This window comes from Dermacentor silvarum, chromosome 4, assembly GCF_013339745.2.
Source record: "Dermacentor silvarum isolate Dsil-2018 chromosome 4, BIME_Dsil_1.4, whole genome shotgun sequence".
Taxonomy (NCBI): domain Eukaryota; kingdom Metazoa; phylum Arthropoda; class Arachnida; order Ixodida; family Ixodidae; genus Dermacentor; species Dermacentor silvarum.
This window is the reverse complement of record NC_051157.2, coordinates 138,326,886-138,345,771: the sequence shown is the minus strand read 5'-3', so window position 1 is coordinate 138,345,771 and position 18,886 is coordinate 138,326,886. Positions and strand designations below refer to the sequence as shown.

Here is an 18,886-nt window from a genome sequence, read left to right as displayed (position 1 = left end):
GTCCACATACCAGTATTAGAACAGCACATGATTCTCGTCGTTATGTACATGCATACTGTGCATACTGTGTACTGAGCATGCAATGATCCTAATAAAACAATGAGTTACAATACCCGCTGTCAACTGAAGAGAAACAGAAATTTCAGGTTGCTCGATGGCTTTTCCTCTATTGTGCGAGAACCCACAAAGAAACATTTCTGAAGAGCTCCAGAGTGTAATGATATTTGTAAGTTTGACGCAATATTCGCAATTAAATTGTGTGGATTTCTGCAAGCTCCTCATTATTTGCGCACGAATGATAACGTATGGATTTGCCTGAGAGTGGGCCTCGTGAATGTTTATTTTTATACAGAACCGTGCCTCTCTGAACTCTCGATGGATATACGCTGACGGCTTTTTCCGACGAGAAATTCCCCCTGTCAGCTCGAGATAAACTGATAAGACTGCTCCGTTCACCTGCCAATCAAATGCCATCAACGTGCCAAAGATGCTTGCGTGAATGACGTTAGGAAAGCCGGCCAGGATGGTCAAGTAGTCCGTAGTCACTTGGGAGCTGAATGTGGTCACTTGCGAGCGACCGTACGTCATCACTAAAGGACCCAGAGCCAGATCGGATCTCTGCAATCGAACGAAAATTCAGTTGTGCTTTATCACGCCGTATATATAGATGCTCGCGGGCTGTAGCACTCTGCTGCAGAACACTATGACGCGCGTGTGATTTCGAACAGCATGGCAAAATTCTGTCATCAGTGTAATATACGCTCCAGTATATTCTTTAGGATAGAAAACACCGCGTGGTTAGAACCGACGCAGCACCCTCGACGACGCCGTCCGTCGTAGCTGTGGTTTAGCTTTCGGGCATAAAATTCAATCAGTTATTATTATTGTCATAGTTTTAAGACTGCCATAATGAAATCCAGCGAGTCCTTGGGTATATTACAAGGTAATCGTGATTTCATCTCCCACTGCTTTAAGTCTCCACACGAAAAAAGAAATTGACAAATGTCACAGCTACATGCGTGTGGCTATGTTTGTCTTCGTTGCTGTCTGCTTTTCACTGTTGGAGCAAGCGTTTTACGGTGCGTTTTACGGTGCCGGTATCATACTGCATCCTTACAGGATGCAATATGATATCCTATAAGGCGAAATATTACTATCCCTAAGTCTCTTGTGTTATAATCTATGCAAGAATAAATGTAGTTGTGGCTGCGGGAACTAATTTTGATTTTCTTGCTTTGAGGTGCTTGATATGGCGCCGACGAAAACTAGCTCGGTTAAAAAAAATGATGGCGGCATGCAACGTACACAAAAGTTCAACATGCAAGACGGAAAGAATGAGTGGATAGTTCATAGCAATATGCCGAACAGAACACATCAAAACAATCACTCAAGTAGAAAGGAGTTCAGTCAAACATAGCCCCCAGAGAAACATTTTGCAGCGAACCTGTAAGTTCGAATAAAAACGTTCGCAGAAATTATATGCGTCTTTTAACGGCGCACTAGGAGAATTGGATATTTCAATGGCTTTATATTTATATAAAAGAAAAAGCAGGGCAGTCATATTAGAGATGATGCGAAGACAAATTTTGATGTGTATGGATTCAATATGGTGCAAATAAAGTTGCTGAAATAAACGAAGCAGTGATGCTCAGAAAGACGACTAATTGCTGAGAATTTAGCGTCTGCACTTAAAAGGTGCGGCATGGGTCCATAATTTATAGTATAGTTTTTTTAATATTCGAAACATACACTGAATATAAGATTTCATTTATAGCTTTTAAGGTACCGGAACTTCATGGTGGTTTATGAGAGGTACTCTTGTCGAGGGCTTCGTATTAATTTTCACCATGTGTATTTTTTAACATGTACTCCAAGCATGGTACTCGAACGTTATTGCGTCTCACCCCCATTAAAATGGGGCCGAATTACAACTGGGGACAAATTACAGCGACTGCATGATTGAGGACCTTAATCGAGAAAGTGTAAGAGTGGAGTTGAAGATTAATATGTAGAAGACAAAGATAATCAACATCCTGGCAAGAGAACAAGAATTCAGGATCGCCAGCCAGCCTCTAGAGTCTGTACAGAAGTACGTTTATCTGGGTAAATTATTCACAGGGCACCCAAATCATGAGAAGAAAATTTGTAGAAGAATAAAACTGGTTTGGAGTGCATACGGAAGGCATTGTGAAATCTTGACTGGTAGCTTACCACTGTCATTGAAAAGAAAAGTGTAAATCATTGCATTCTGCCGGTGCTAGGACATGGGGCAGAAACTTGGAGGTTAACAAAGGAGCTCGAGAACAAGTTAAGGACCGCACAAAAGAGCAATGGAACGAATAATGTTAAGCATGACGTTAACACTATCCCCGCTTGCTCAGAGAGCAAACGGGGATAGCCGATTTTCTAATTGAAATTAGGAGAGAAAATGGAGCTGGGCAGATCATGTAGTGCGTAGGGTGGATAACCGGTGGACCATTAGAGATACACAATGGGTGTCAAGAGAAGGGAAACGCAGTCGAGGACGCCACGAAACTAAGGGGGGGGGGGGGGATGAAATTAGGATATTTGCAGGTGGAAATTGGAATCAGCTAGCGCAAGACAGGTGTAACTGGAGATCGCAGGGAAAGGCCGTTGTCCTGCAGTGGACATAAATATAGCTGATGATGACGATATCATGCTTTGAATTCTCAGGAATGCAGTTACACATTTGAATAGTGAGCCGGCCAGCTGAACATAGCATTGAGCACAGGTTGCAATGCATGAACAGCGCAAATTCAGGAAAGCAGAATGCATGAGGCGCACATACACTTACTTGAAGATCTACCTAGAAACACTTTACTCATTTACGGGTCACGATATACTTGCATATGCTCATCACGTACTTGTTGCAGTATAAAAAACGACGAACAGAAGCAAAGCTCTTGAGATGAAGAAATCTGTAATTCCAAGCACTGATATGCGCATTGAGAGTTCTGCTTCTTGATTGAGTTGGAAATGCATACTCTGGTTGGGTGCCTTTGAAGACAATGACAGAGCAATGTTCGTGTATATCTGTGTGGTCTTCAAAGCGCATCCCAGCACCGTAAGCGCCATGTTAGTTGCTGTTTTCCATTTTCTTAATACGGTAATTGTGGGTCAATACCTTTTTTTGGCTCTGGTTATACACACAAAGTATTGCTCAGCGAGTTACCCCCCCCCCCCCCCCATTTGCAAATCGGGTATGCGGCTAGTGTCTTGTCGCGGGCTGATCCCAGAGACTAAGCAGCCCAAAAATCTGGGCCGATATGCGCTACTCGGTATCTGACCCTGGGACCACTGGATGTTCCTAAAAAATGTATATATTTTTTATTTCGTAAATAAACACAACTTAAATTGTCCGATGGCAAGATTCGAGCAAACGACCTCTAGCACAGCAGCCCAATGCTCAGCAGGCCGTATCGAACATCCTTAAGAATTTCCGGCGTGCAAGTCAGCCTCATTGAGACGCTTAATTGGCGCATTTTTTTTGTAATATCGATAACATGACCACTCCATGCGAGCTTTCGTTGTCGTACAGATAAAAATATTGATTTCTTGAGTTTTAATACGTCTTCTGACGAACATTACTCACATTAACTTTATGTTTTCCCATCGCGTCAGAACTTGAACGCCCGGTGGCGAAATATGTGTAGCCGTGCTCGTGTTCCAATCACACAGACAGGTGGCCAGATGCAGCTGTACTTTAAGACATCAGGTTAGACAGCTTTGCTTGCTTTGAACGAATTGTAACACAGCTATGCAGACCCTTGCCAGCTTGTGCCATCGTTTTCCCACACGTAGTATAGCCATGGTAGTGCCTGTCGGTGCGAGGTTTCTGCAATGAACCACAACGTTTCTCACATCATGCAAACATGCATTCGCGTGCTACTTGTCAGTACATTAGCCGAGAAGCTCCTATGAAATGCTAATGGCGCTAAAGTAAGGAAAGCCCGCATACGCTCCAAGAACACTTCGTGGTCCAGGCGCAGGAACAACGTGCTGCTGCGCTTGCGGCGCTGCGGAAGCAGGAGGCCGAGGCTAAACGACAACGTCGACAAAACCCTGCAGTTCAAAAGCGCGAAGCAGACACACATCGTGCTCGCCGTGAGTGGGCCGCAGTACAGGAACGCGAGGACAATCCAAGGTAACAACGCCGACAAGACCCTGCAGTTCTAGTCGATGCAGCTCGCGGTCATAGAGTTCTTTCTACACACGTCTATCTGCGCACGTCACGCCACACGTGTCTATTTGACCAGCTTATGTTTGCAGCAATTCGTACTGAAGCTATGCGCCTTAGTTCGTGTAATATTCTAAATGTGGCAATCGCATGCATTGTTTTGCCGTTATGGCGAAATTGTAGATTTTTAATATGAACAAATCAATAAAACTGTCCGATGGCTGGATTCGAAGACAGGACATCTAGCACAGAAGCCTGGGGCGCTATAACGTAAAATGATTCCAAACTGTTTCGATTCCAATTTCTGCAACCAGCCTTCACGATTGGTCAAAATATTTTCGGGCCACTCCCAACTTCGCCTGTCTGTCACGCGACGTCACGAAAACCGCGATAGCTCCCCATCTGATATAACGTGTACACACTGATCGTGCATGAATTAACCGCCCAAAAGAAAAATAATCATTCCTGATTCGACGCCTTTTCACCATTAGCCCTCTGCTATTGGCCCAATGTTTTCTGGCTACGCCCACTTCGCCTGTCTGTCACGCGACCTCACAAAACCGCGAAAGCTCACATGTCAAAGTAACGTGTACGCGAAAAAATGCATTATTATGCCCAACAAAACAGAAAAATTTTCTGAATAGCCAGAGACTGCCCCATTCCGAAAGGAATAGAAGATGGCTGCCCGCCGATCGCTCAGACCCTCGCTACTCGCACCTGCCGGTGCGCATGTATTTATTTGCGCATGATAAACCTTTTTGCGTGGCAGTAAAACGTTATCGAGCCCTTTCGGCATGCATACGACATGGCTCTGCCAAATCTTGCTTGCTGAGGATCCATTTTAGCGGTATTCTTATCCTTCCGTTACACGCCGCCGCGATTTTCGACCAGCCACCACAAGCTAAGTAAGGTGAAGTGGACCAATCGGAGAAGCCGGCACCACCCTCTTCATGCGGTTATCTATTTTCTCTGTGCTGGCTCGGCCCCATCGAAACCCTCTCCACTAGAGCGTGCTCCTCGCCTCGTGTCAGCCAATTAGAAAAGAAAAACCGCTGAGTGTAGACAATGTTATTGGTTTTGAAAGTGAACAAAGGTGACCTCCTATAAACGAGGAGAATGTTTGATTGGGTTGTTCAGACAACGCTGCGGGTCACCGCCCGATGCTTGCGTCGGTGGCTACGTAAATTTGACGTCAGGAGTTTGGAATCAAAATAGTTTGGAATCATTTTACGTTATAGCGCCCCTGATATTGTAACAATTACGCTACGGACGCTTTCCCCCCATAGCGGCGTGCCACATAATCAGATCGCAGTGCTGACATGGTAAATCTCGGAATTTATTTAAAATTCCTTAACACGTCATCAAAAGTAAAAATGTGGGCTGATGCAGAAGTTAGTGCAGCAAAATAGAAATGCTTAGTCCCGCGCTCTTGATACTCCCCTCACCCGAGGAGTGACTCGACAAAGAGCGGTGCGCGGCGAGTCTGCCCTATCTCACCCGCAATTCGATCAGGAACACTTTGTCTAACTATTTTTTCTATTTACCACCATGAGTGGTAGCAGTGCATATACCAACCTTCATTTTGCGCTTCGTCCGGTAAATGTATGTTCCATTGTAGTTTTTGTCATCGTGCCAGCTTGCAACGCCGCTTATAATGAAAGCTCAGGAACCGCCTTCTTTCTATTACAAGCTGTTCAACGGACGAGTAGATTGAGTTATTCTCCTGCCTTCATCCAGGGAGCGATTCAATACATCTGAACTACAGCCTACTTGGTCAACCTTTGTTGGTCCCCTTAAAGTGCTTAATTAGAGCGTATATTTAAGTGGCTTTACCTTTATGCATCGCAAGCAAGGGAGATATAAATAAAAATCCGATAGAAATGACAAGCCGGTGCATACTGCTAGTTGAAGGTTATTAGAGGGTCATAATAAACACCACGCAAGTAAAACACAAAGCCTGTATAATAGCGCAAATATATTTTACTGTTGATATTTGCACCAGGGCTGTGCCACTTTCCCCTCTATTTCGTCGTTTTACACATTCTTTTAAATCTCTGGATACCTAGATTTGGCATCAGTAGTAACACCATCATACTCTTGGTGTTCCTGTGTTAGATAATTTTTTTTCTCAAACTGCAATCACGGTGTTTTCACTGATTTCCATGGCATGTTACCATAGTATTTGAGCCCATGCCCAGTATTTTTGTACATGCTGATAGTACACGCTGTAATGAAACGTTTTTACCTGCAAACAACATTGCATGAAAGTTTGTGACAGAGAGCTACCATTGTATGATCTTTGATGAGCACCTAAGCGTGCGTGTTAAATTTCTGTCATAGAAATTTCTACGTAGGCAATAATGGGTGAATAATGAACAAATATAGCTAGTCAGCTTGCAATAAAAAAATTCTTTTCAAGCTACCAAACAATGATTACAGAAAGAATTCTGCTCCACAATTCGCAAGGTCTTCTTTTCAGTCATTGTTAGTGTACTTTCAAATTCGTCTTCTTTAAAAGTGTTCGGCCTTGTCTAGTTTATTAAAGTTTAAGCTTCAAGTCTGCGTGCTTGTACATTTCCTGCCGTGCCACATTATTTTTTCGCGAATAATTTGGTTGTCCAGTCCTTTAACTAGTTTTATCCCGGTTTCACTGATACCTTTTACAGTTTCCTTGTCAGACGACGTTTTATTACCATAATGTATATTTGTAATTCTCTGTAATGAAATGTATATATTTGTTAGTTACACATAAAGGTAATCCTAACCGTGCTTGTGCATGGTTAACTCAGAAAGACCTTCGTTAGCTCCAGCTTTATTCTGCTACTTAATTGCATGGTTGTGCTTGTGCGCAAAAAGGTGTGGCGTCTTTTGTGTCATTTATGGTGCGTCTACCAGTGCAGCCTCAATGTGATTTATCGCACCTGCTTCCCATTCTTTATTTAGCAGCAGTAGCCCCATTTAAATGGCGGGTGAAATGCAAAAACGTTCGAGTACCATGCTTTGAATGCATGTTAAAGAAAAGCACGTGGTGAAAATTAACACGGAGCCCTCGAATACAGCGCCTCTCGTAATCCCCTATGAAGTTCCAGTACGTGAAAACCTATAAATAAAATCTTATAATAATTTTATGCTCCGAACAATAAAAAATTATGAATATCCTGGAAACATGACTATCTAAATTATGGGCCAATGACGCACCTTTTCACGGCAGGCGCTAAATTCTCGCCATTAGTAGTCTTCTGCAGAATCACCGTTTCGTTTATTTGCAGCGATTTATGTTCAGACACACTGTACTGATGGTGAAAATGTTTTCTTTTTTCTGAAGGAACGAGCTGTGCGATGGAGACGTTGGAGTTTGCGTCGTCATAGCCTGCTCCAAAACTTGCCTGTTTCTGCGTTAAGCCTCTACAAGAAGCAAGTGTAACAAAGCAATGCCCCCATGAGTGGCTCGGGTATCTACACGACTGCGATAAACAGGAGATAGCACCAGCATCGTGATGAAATAAACGCCTGGAATTGTCCGTTGGGTAAACGAAAGTAATCGGTGGGGGAATAGATGTGATAAGAAAGGCTCCCCCGTATTTAACGGAACCTGCTACACACGAATAAAAGGGTAGACGCTCGCAGAAGTAAATATATTCCAAACACGGAAAGCCAAGGCAGTGTTTACACTGTGTTGACTCACATTGTTATACACCATGCCGACCATACCACTCCAGTCTCCATTTGGCAAGGGCACGCCCCACTGGCCATCTTCGGGTGAATCCACGGTGTAGCTGTGCAAATTGTGAAATTTGTTGCTTAAACCAACTTTCGGGTGTCATGGAATATGATTTCTTACAGGGACACTTTAACAGAAAGAATTATGAATCCGTGGAAGAGCTGTCCGGCACTGTTAGAAATTCAAAATATACGGCGCGTTCTTTCATAAACTCAGCCACTTGTAGTGCTGTATTATTTGGCCCTGCATCGACCATACGTAAACACGCATGAGAAAAATGGCAGTAGCTCGCTACAAAAAAAAAATTGTGGACAAAGCGCTGGAAGCGTTAACCAAGAACACGGTTGGTCTTCGCTAATGACTCTCCGGAGTATCGCTTATCAAGTCACATAAAAGAGCTCTGTGGTATATTTTTTTTCGGCGCCGTAAGAAAACGTTGTTGACTTGTAACAAGCGTAACCAGCGTGCGTTTCTTTGAATACTACTGAATAGCTACTTATAACTTTACGCGAACTTTAGCGCAAGAAACGATCAAACACAGGAGTGCTGACAGCTTTTCATTTTTCAAACACACGTACACAATGTGTGGTAACAACCACGCCAGTTGAACATGCGTTGTTTTGAATGTTCTTGCACTTACGGGATTCGCTATAGCACATACGTGTCAACGCGGCCGTATTTCAAAACATTGCATTTCAATATCATATAGAGAAGCTACACTGAAGTACGACATCCTGGTGAATTGCTGCCTTGATCTACGTGTGATGTTGCCAATGTCTGGGCAGGCTCTATGCTAAGACTGAGCACAACGATTTGGGTGAATAGGCAAAACTTGACGATTGAAAAGCAGCGCGAAGCGCTGTTTTCTTTTCTTTTTTTTGTGTGTGTACGGCAATATACCTGTTTGTCGCGCACTTTGTGCGTCGTACCAGTTTCCAATCGTGTATTCTGATAACGTGAATTAAAGAAAGGCTGTATTATTTGGTAATTCTACCCGGAGAAGTAGGCAAGTACATTTTGTATGCACAGTTTCATACCGAACTTAGCAGATTCGCTCGGTATAGTGAGGGAAAAAAAGCGCACGCACAGCTTTCAATTTAAATTTTCAATTCACTAAAACGTTAAATTTGTTCATTATTGAATTTAATGAATTCAACAAGGACCACATAATCAGCCTGGCTAGCCGTCACCACATAGTTCAAGGGAGCGAACAGTGAAACTGCCGACATCGTCCCATAATATACATAAGCCTATGGCTAATACCAAAAATAAATGAAAATATGTAACTAAGAAGAAGTGCCGGTTAGCCAGGTGCATCTCCGGTTTATGAAACTGCTCGCAGGGTTCTGACTGCCGCACCGAGTTCGACCTCTAAATCCTGTCAATGAAAACCTTGACAAATAATTGATTTCGTTTTCGAAAGTTACGGATCAAGTAGAATTGGTTGATTTCACTATAGCTTTTACTTATTGTTGCTTCGTTTTTTTTTTATAGGGCTAGGTCATTCAATGAAAAAACTTTCAAGTTCGCATACTCATCAGAAAGTGACACTTCACGCAAGAACAACCACGCTGAAGATTGAAACACCTGCTTCTCGGTTCTTATATGTAACAATCGTTACGATGCTTATAATGTAAGATTGCTATATGTAAGAGCTGCGGCCAGTAGTTTCTTCATGCATCTTTATTTTCATAAATTTATCATTTCTTTATTTCAAATAATAAGTATGACTAATTCGCCCTATTCTTAAATATTTATTATGCAAAGCGCTTCCAACATACATTTGTCACTGCAGTGGCGCTACACACTTGGTCAACGCACTGTGTTGCAGATTTCCGAATGAATACACAGGTCCTCAAATCTGTTCTAAAGAAAGTTAATTTTTTTAATGACACCTCCTTCGAGACACAAATCTATCGTCATAGTACAAATTGACTTGCTTCTCGGTAGCGCACTAAGCTAAGAAAGCCCAGCACTGGAAACAACTCACAGCAGCCATGGACCAAAATAAGGCCTTTGGTAATCACCATTTGCAGTTGTTCATTATTACAGCTGCCTTTATTAATCAGTCTGTTAATTTCTGAAGAGACGTAAGAAGTAAAATTATCTGTTGCGTAAAACATTCTCCATCTAGGCATAGAAGATGTATTTCATATTTTCATGCTAATACCGACTTCTGCATCGCTACTATAACTGTTTAACAGGCGCTCTGCTCCGTCTGCACTGACGTCGACATCGAATGTTCGGTGTAGCCCGTAGTACCTATATACGGTAATTACAATAACATCGTTAAGACGACAATAGAACATGATACGGATAAACGTTTGAATAAAGAAATCACCGAGACCCGTTTTGAACCTTGTATACTCACTTTAAGGACCAAGGCGTAGGAAGAGGAGAATCGAGCGTTGCTAACTGCAAGTTGACCGAACCTCGCAAAAGCTGTACAATGCCAGTTAACAAAGGCTGTGCAGTCTAAAGCGCCTGTCATAATAGCGACTGTGAAGAACAACGGGGATGATGAAATTGAACTGGGGTGCAGCAGGCTGCGCGCCATCTATCCTACCTCGTCCTGGTAGCCCCAAACACGCTGCATCAACTGCGCCAACACTTCGTGTTGCGTTTGTGTTTTTTCAGAGTATTTATTGTATTGGAGGCGATACCATATATAGATACTTAAGGCGGTATCTTATCTTTACAATAAACTGAGTACATAGCGTAAATAAAAAGAGAACTCCACCACTCTTAAAAACGAGAAATATAAGTAGATACCTAAAACCAGGTAGCGAGTAGTCTACGGGGCTATAGTGGTCGCTTAGTTTAATAATTATGTGGCTTAAATGCACTCTTCTAGGAACAGTCGCTTCTATATTAATATATAGCACTATGTTGCCATAAACTGCTCGCACACATCAATTATTATGAATATGTGGTACATCTCTAAATAACGGAAACTAAGTCTCACTCGTCACACTATTTTACCGATGGAAAACTAAATTGAGAGCAACGATATCTCTGTGTCACCTTTTATTTGTGGCTTTTTGGTGTGCCGTAAACACCACTTCATGTGTTTCAAAGGATGCCATATTGCTTTGGGATGTATTTTGGATGACAGTGCTCCGCTACGACAATTGACTAAGTTCGAGCGATAACAGCAGCTGTGGCTCACAAGATACAAACCCTGCGGTGTGCGCAGAGCAGCTGCTCAGGCCACTTGAGTGATAAGCCACTCGAAACCGGCAAAACAAACTGAAGCGGAACACACGTGTCACGAAAGTGATGGCAATGAAGAAGTAAGCGAAGTGCAGTGTATTAAAAAATGGTCGCATATCTGCTTGCTTCGCTGCAAATGACGTCGAAATCTTCTGCCACCCCTAATACGTATACCCCCCTCTCCTATCCCCCCTCCCACCCCTCACGCTCTTCCCCTCCCCACTCACTCCTCCCATGATGGATGACAATGGAGGTTTTGCTGAATTCAATTCAAATTTCCCGCGTTCGCCCTGCTCTCACGCCATCCATCGGGACCCTTTATTACGGTTGGCTTGAAGCCGGCTACAGAGCCGTGGCTTCATTCGGCTTGTTTTTAATGCGTAGCGTCGCTTCGACACCATTTCAAACGCGTTGATCTTTACATTTGCAGCGTCTCACTTTTCCTTTCTTTTTGTCTCTCTCTTTCTCTCTATCTGTGTTTCTCTTTCACTCTGATAAATGGTTCTTGAGGGAAAGGGAAAGGTTGGCGCTATCTTCTGCAGCCCTTGAGGGAGCACGGCTCAGCGCCAAATCACTTTCACTCTCTTTTTCTTTAATTGTCTCTCTCTCTCGCTCTCATTTTCTCATTCTCTAGCCCATAGCAAGTTCTGTTACAATCGTTGGTACAACGCAATCATATGATTCCCATAAATGCATGTTGTACCAGCGTGGGTGTATAGCCTAGTTGAACGCGGGTGTTGATAAATGAATGAATTTTGCAAATGCGACATTAAAGAAAAAAACGTGTGTAGCTTAGTGGAGAAAGAAGAAGACGGCGTTCCGAACGGTCGCGTTTTTCATGTTCTCCGCTCCAAAGGATTTATCGGCCCCTGGCCGAGGTGCTGCTCAGGCGTCAGCCAGCAGCAATGACTACCGTATTGGGCTACCTCGTCTTCCTACCGGTAAGCTGGTTGTGGACTCCGTTTTCCTGCATGCTGACTTAGCTGGTCGACCGTACAGAGCCCAAGACTTCAGAGACGCCCTTTGGAATGTTATTGAACTAAAGGAAATAAGTTCCATTGGCCAATTTCAGATGTCGCACGTGTGGATGGTGGCGTGCAAGTCACCAATGACAAAATAAAATCTAGTCACGTGCGGGGATTTATCAGTGAAAGGAAGACGCTGCATCGTCATGGACCCTGAGCCCACGGAAGTAAAAATGAAGCTTTTATGGCTACCTGAGCGTTTGGAAGACGCCTACATTCGAGATTCACTCCAGGCATACGGGAAAGTGAAATCTATATCAGCAGAAAGCTGGAGAGTATCGGAGATGGAAGAAATGCGTACTCTAAATCGTGATGTGGTGTCGTCTCTTGCTGACGGAGTAGGTGTGGGTGACGTTCCCCATCTCCTACCTGTCTGTGGAGTGCAGAGCCTTGTACTGATTCCAGGCAGACCCCCGCTTTGTCTCCGCTGTAACAAGGTTGGCCACATTCGTCGCAACTGCAGAACTCCACATTGTGAAGACTGCCGGCGCTTTGGCCACACAGCTGAAGAATGTGTGGTAACATACGCCGACAAGTTACGACATAGGACACGACCTCCTGATGAATGCGTGCAAGAACACATAATGGACGCCACAGAGGTTCTCCACGCGACCGGAGATGTTCCTTCTGCCGCGGAGACCAGTTGTGCCGGCAAGTCTCGTCTAGATGTAAAAGACAATGATATCGCACAACCGACCAAGGACAAGGAAGGTAGCAAAGCGACAGATGATCAGTCCAAGCAACAGTGCAATGAGGCGCCCGTAATCACACAGCCAGTTCCTGCCCAGCAAGCTAAAGAGGCAGCCGAAAATGAATCATCTGCTTCAACCAAGCTTCTCGACACGTGCCCTGTGCTGGTAGAGGACAGACGAAGTAACGCGGATGAATCAATTCCGAAGCGCTGCGCGACAAACACATCAGAAACAAGCACGGACAGCGACACGACCAGTACCACAAGAAAAGCACGTCGCCGGAAGACATCAAAACACTCAGGAAAGTGCCGACGATCACGGTCCAGGAGGCCTGGTGGGGGTTCGGAGGGAGCCTCACCGTTGCCCTCAAGGACCGACCACATAGATAATTAGGTCCGTATAGTGGTTAGTCACCATGGCGCTGACACAGCAACTTCTCTTCGCAACTTTGAATGTACGGGGCCTTAGGTCTTTGCAGAAACAGGCACAGCTTCGCCGGCTTTTATTTAGGCATCGCCTCGACTTCGTCGCCGTGCAGGAGACGAAGATTGAGAGTGATGACGAAACAGAAAGGGCCTTGCGACCTTTTCTGTCTGAATGTAATGTCTGCGTTTCACACGCCCTTGGTTTATCCGCGGGCTGCTTCCTGTTTCTGAAAAAGAGCCTACTTTGTTCAGCATTTAGTTACCATGTGGACGCTGAAGGCCGATACATATACTGCGATATTGTGTTGCAGGGTGTGCCATGGCGAATAGTTAACCTCTACGCATTTAATGACGCTGCCAAACGAATTATTTTATTTGATAATGTGTCTAATCTACTGGACTGTGAACGCTGCATTGTGTTAATAGGAGATTTCAATTGTGTATGTGATCCGAGTGATCGAAGTGGGATTAACATTCAGCGAGACAGGAGTGGTGAAGTTTTGTCTAACGTGATAGAGAATACAGGACTCATAGATATAGGAGCGTCGGGACAGGGTTCTTGCTCTTATACACGAATTCAAGGTCACTCTTACGCCCGCCTTGATCGAATTTATGTCTGTTCATCACTCCTCTCCCGAGGACTGTCTTGTAGTACTATCCCAGTTTCGTTCTCTGATCATTGTATGGTTATCGCAAAAATTGGTGAGAAATCTGTAACCAATTTCCGACCACAGTGGGCACTCTGGAAACTTAACTCTGAGCTCCTAAATGATCAGGAATTTATCAATCGTGTGCGTATGGCCCTAACAACTTGTTTTTCTACAGACTTGCCATTATTTGCTGCGTGGGAACTCTTTAAGCAAGAGGTTCGCACAGTGGCTATAGAAATTGGGTCGGTGAAATCATTTTATAGAAAGAATGAAGAAAAAATGCTTCTCAAAAGCCTAAGTAGCATTTACGAGATGGAATGCGAAATGCCAGGCACTTACACAGAAGATATGAAAAATATTAAATGTGAGTTACAAAAGTATGACGCACTGCGTTACCGAGGTGCGCGAGTTCGATCTCGAAACAGCCGTGCTTTGCACTCTGAACAGCCAACACGTCAAGCTTTACTTGATGAGCGACGTCACTGTACTTCAAAAGTAATTTCGGAAATCTACTCCAAAGGTGGTCTTGTAACAAATACGAATGACTTAATTTCACAATTTGAAAGTTACTACAATGCTATGTTCAGTGCACCTCCCGAAGATCATGATGCAAAAGTCTTAGAGAGTTTTTTGTCTCTAGTAAAACCTTTACAGAATGAGGAGTGTGCATTCATCAGTGGTACTGTTACCATTCAAGAAATTGAGCAAGGTATTGATCAGCTGCCTTTATCGAAAACCCCCAGCCCTGATGGACTTTCAAGCGAATATTACAAAGCGTTCAAAGGGATTATCAGTTACATATTATTGGATATATTTATTACAAGTTTAGAGGTAGACGCCCTTCCACAATCTTTTTACAAAATCCACACAGTTTTAATCCCAAAAAGCTCAGATAAGGAAAAACTGCGTTCTTTTGAAAGCTACAGACCAATCACGTTGTCAAACGTTGATTATAAAATCTTTGCAAAAGTTTTATCTAATAGATTATAATTTGCGATGTCGATTCTCATTGGTTCCCATCAGACGTGCGGAATTAGAGGTCGATCAATTCAGACCAATATACATATCGCCCGTACACTTCTTGAGTACTGTTACGGTTCCACTGAGCAGCTTGCAATGCTCCAAGTAGACCTTGCTAAAGCTTTTGATCGAGTCAGTCATTCCCATTTATTTTCTCTTCGGGAACACGCCAATGTTGGCTCCATTGTGTTTAAAGGAGTTAGGCTTTGCTACACCCATTGTTCTACTCGTTTAGTTATTAATGGACATCTCTCCAAACCCGTTGCTATCGGCTCTTCGGTAAAACAAGGATGCCCGATGTCCCCACTACTCTTCGCCCTTTACCTGGAACCACTATGCTTAAGCGTAATTCAGTCAAGTTCCATCCATGGCTTCAACATACTGGGTAATGAGGTTAAAGTGTTAGCATACGCAGATGATCTAGCGTTTTTCTGCACAGATAAGCCTAGTGTTGAAAAGGTTGTAGCTACAATAGAGAAATTTGGCAGCGTATCAGGAGCACAAATGAACTCCTCGAAAAGCTTAGGCTTATGGTTCGGCTCCTGGTGTTATAAGCCAGAACAGTTTGCAGGCATTAAGTGGACTCATGTTCCGCCAACGTATCTTGGCGTGCCGCTAGACGCATATAAATTAAGCGCGCACTATTGCAAAGAACGGGTTTCAGCCTTGCAAAGTTACGCTCAGACATTCGTTCCATACCGACTTTCTATTTTCGGAAGGGCTGAAGCCTGCAATAAGTTTTTAGCAACTAAAATTTACTACGTATTGCAAGTTATTCACTGTGCCAGGCTCTACATCCAACGCCTTCACCGAATTTTTGCAACTTTCATATGGTCTTCCACTTTCGAGCCCATGAGGAGAGACGATGTTTTTAGACCAGTTAGTGAGGGTGGGCTCGGCTTAGTGCATCTTTACGTGCGGCAAATAGTGTCCCGTTTCTTCTTTTTTCGCGATCCTTCACATCCTATAATTCGGTCATTCATGCAAGTCACACTTGTTGATGCTTTACCTGATTTAGTTGTTTCTTCAAATTTTTTTTCGCCTTTATGCTTGTTGGGGTTCATGCAGGAGGTTTATTTGGCGGTTCGTTTCCTAACAGTTCGGTTTTCTACTGAATACTTGTACTCCGTGTCGCGTAAAAAGTTATACAAAGATTTACTGTCCATGCTTTTTCCGCCTCCATTTTACCGATCACTATACATTGAATGGCCAGGCCACGATGTACTAAAGCGAGTTCGTAAAATGTATATATCCCCATGCTGCAAAACATTCTTTTACAAACTTCATAGTGAAACTTTACCGGTAAAAACATGGCTACAGAAAAAGGGTATATTTGTGACTTCTGTTAATTGTCGTCTTTGTGATGTGCCAGAGACAATTGAACACTGTTTTATTGGCTGCAAAGATGCCATTCTATTTTGGGACATCCTCCAACGGACTCTAAAGAAAGACCTTGAAATCAACCCCCATACAGTGCGATATCTGCTGCCGACCCATGATGACAGTGTACCTTTCGACGTGTTCTTTCTCGTGGGAATGCACAGTCTGTGGAAGACGCGAATGATGGACCGAAACGCCGAACCGGTTGTACCCACAAGAGTAAATTTCATCCAGATGACTGTGCACCTAAAGAATGTTTATGATGGACTTGATGTTCAACCGGACTGGTACCCCATTTTGGTGAAGTGCTTAGCCTTACCACCCTTTTAAAGCGGAACAGTGCTTCTTCTGTTTTTCTGTGTGTGACTCATTGTACCCACCTTTCTATGACTATGCACAATTAGTGAATGTTTTATTGGATGACATGTTAATGTATTAAATACGATGAAAGAAAAAAAAGAACGTGTGTAGCTTAGTGGTTATGACGCTCGCCTTCGGAACGTGAGTACCCGAGTTCGAATCCCGCCTCGCCGAGAATGTTTATTTTATTTATTTATTACTCTCGCTCTCTGACTCTTTCTTTCTCTCTCTGCACCTCCTCTCTTCATTCTTCGTTTTGGCCGGGCGGTTGAATCGGGTGACAGACAGACAAAGTTTTTCGCGTTTAGGTAGCCCAAGAAAGACTATCGTCTTTAAAAGGAACTGGCCACCCGATTCATGGCCAATCCCCCACTGTGCGCGTGCGCCACAACCACTCATGCCAATGGTACCCTCAAGACCCGTACCTTACCTGAGGTAAGATACACAACGACAAGTGACCCACGTATTATTCTCAAAGCGCTTCCAATGGTTTACGCAATTGATAGTGCATGGCACACACTACGTAATCGTGCTCGCACCTTGCATCAGCCAGAAGGTGTTAAAAATGGTCTCATTTATCACCCTAGCATCGCCGACACCGGCCGCTAGGGATGCGTAAAAAATGATACATTAGAAAATTGAGTGGCGATTTAGCGGCAAATATTTCGCCCTATTTGTGGTTCCGGACCTATGATTTAAACAGCGTTTACACAACATTGCAAAGTTTTCTTCGGGAGCGCACTGGACACACGCCCTGCTTCGTCGAAGGGCGAAGTGCAACTGATGGTGGTGCAAAGTGATCAAAGTTAAGTTGACAGTTTTGTGGGATGGGCAAAACTGTCAACTTAACCGGACAAAGCCGCCGGCAAGAAATTCATTTCTTGCCGGCGGCTTTGTCTGTCCCTTCCGCGGCGTCCCACACCCCCACAACGCATGCGTGTCGCCTCCCCTCTCTGTCCTCTCCTACGCTCCCCCCCTTTCTCTCCTCTAGGAAGCCGGAGCGGCGTGCACGACAGGTGGTGCGACAGCTGCTTTCTCCGCTGGGGGTGCCAGGGTAGTTCCGCGGTATGAAAATGACGAAGCGCGCGCGCCTCATTCTCTCTCCTGTGCAGCGCCGCGATGAGCGCTCGGGCCGCTGCTTGCGAAACCATCTCCCGCTCAAGCTAACCACCTCCCCGCTGCTTCGCATCCACACATGGTTCCCTTTAGCGGGAGATGGAGTAATTTTTTTAATTAGGCGCTGAGACGTACGTGAAGACCACATCTGCAGTGGGGTCATCTGGCGAGGGGGACACAGAGTGAGATGATAATTATCGCTGTTAGCAGTGCAATTAACAAAAATGGCATAATGTACTTTTGACTGGCTGCAGTGAGCAGATACGTTTGTATTGAAAAGTTAGAGGCAGTCGTGTTCTACAGAGTTCCACTTGGCATATTTCTTCTAGCGTATCCATGCTTTGAGATATCGAACTGCGAATTTTAATTGCCGTTTGCATGACTACACATGCAAGACAGTGATGATTGGCGCAATGCTCCTTTCTTGTGACGCGCCTTTTGCGTACGGCGTTTAGTCTGACAACGGGGAGGAGGCATAGGCAAAAGTGATAACTGGCACCCTTTCAATCTCGGCTGGCGGAATCGCAAAGCGCAGAAGACGGAACCGCTATCAAAACACGGAACCACGCAGCCTGTAACGATAGTAGCTTCTGCTATACCGAGATAAGGGAGGAGTTTTGCGCTGGTACAAGTCGCTAACAGGTGGAACTTTTTTTCAAAAGACGTTTAGTCCAGAACATCGATTCGGCAAGTGAAAGCATACACAGGTATATGAGCCTCACGTGAATCCGAGATCGCCGGCCAGCTGATTCAAGAGGTTGGCCATAGGTCCAGACATCTGCACATCATCCTCGGTATGCGTGTCACCGGTGAAGTTCAAACGGAGCCAAGGAATCCACTGCAAACAGGCCTCTTTATGTTAGGCACGTTCGGCTGCAGGGGTAGTCGGTGGAAATTCATTGTGAGCCAGAGGCGAGATAAAAAAGGAAATACGCTTTAAAGGACGGGACAATCGCACTATTGGCCGACGCTTTATCGAACGCTCCAGCAAAGGCAGCAGCAGCGAGCATTCGCTAAGGTTTGAGGTCAATCTATGGAGTTCAGAGGAAACTTTAGCTCGGGGCCAACTTCCATTTCTCTTTTAAA

At 44.2% G+C, this 18,886-nt stretch overlaps 1 protein-coding gene across 1 annotated transcript in view; it reads right to left on the bottom strand.

The window, feature by feature from the left end:
* Positions 1 to 18,637, bottom strand: part of LOC119448936 (glutamate receptor ionotropic, kainate 2-like) — a 28,926-nt gene extending 10,289 nt beyond the window's left edge. The window contains exons 1-3 of the mRNA XM_049666569.1: positions 18,523 to 18,637; positions 7,884 to 7,974; positions 457 to 618 (exon numbers count right to left, since the gene is read on the bottom strand). Of these exons, the coding sequence (XP_049522526.1) occupies positions 457 to 618; positions 7,884 to 7,974; positions 18,523 to 18,578 (309 nt within the window). The 5' untranslated portion in view covers positions 18,579 to 18,637. The remainder of the gene's footprint in view (positions 1 to 456; positions 619 to 7,883; positions 7,975 to 18,522) is intronic.
* Between the last annotated feature and the right edge of the window lie 249 nt (positions 18,638 to 18,886).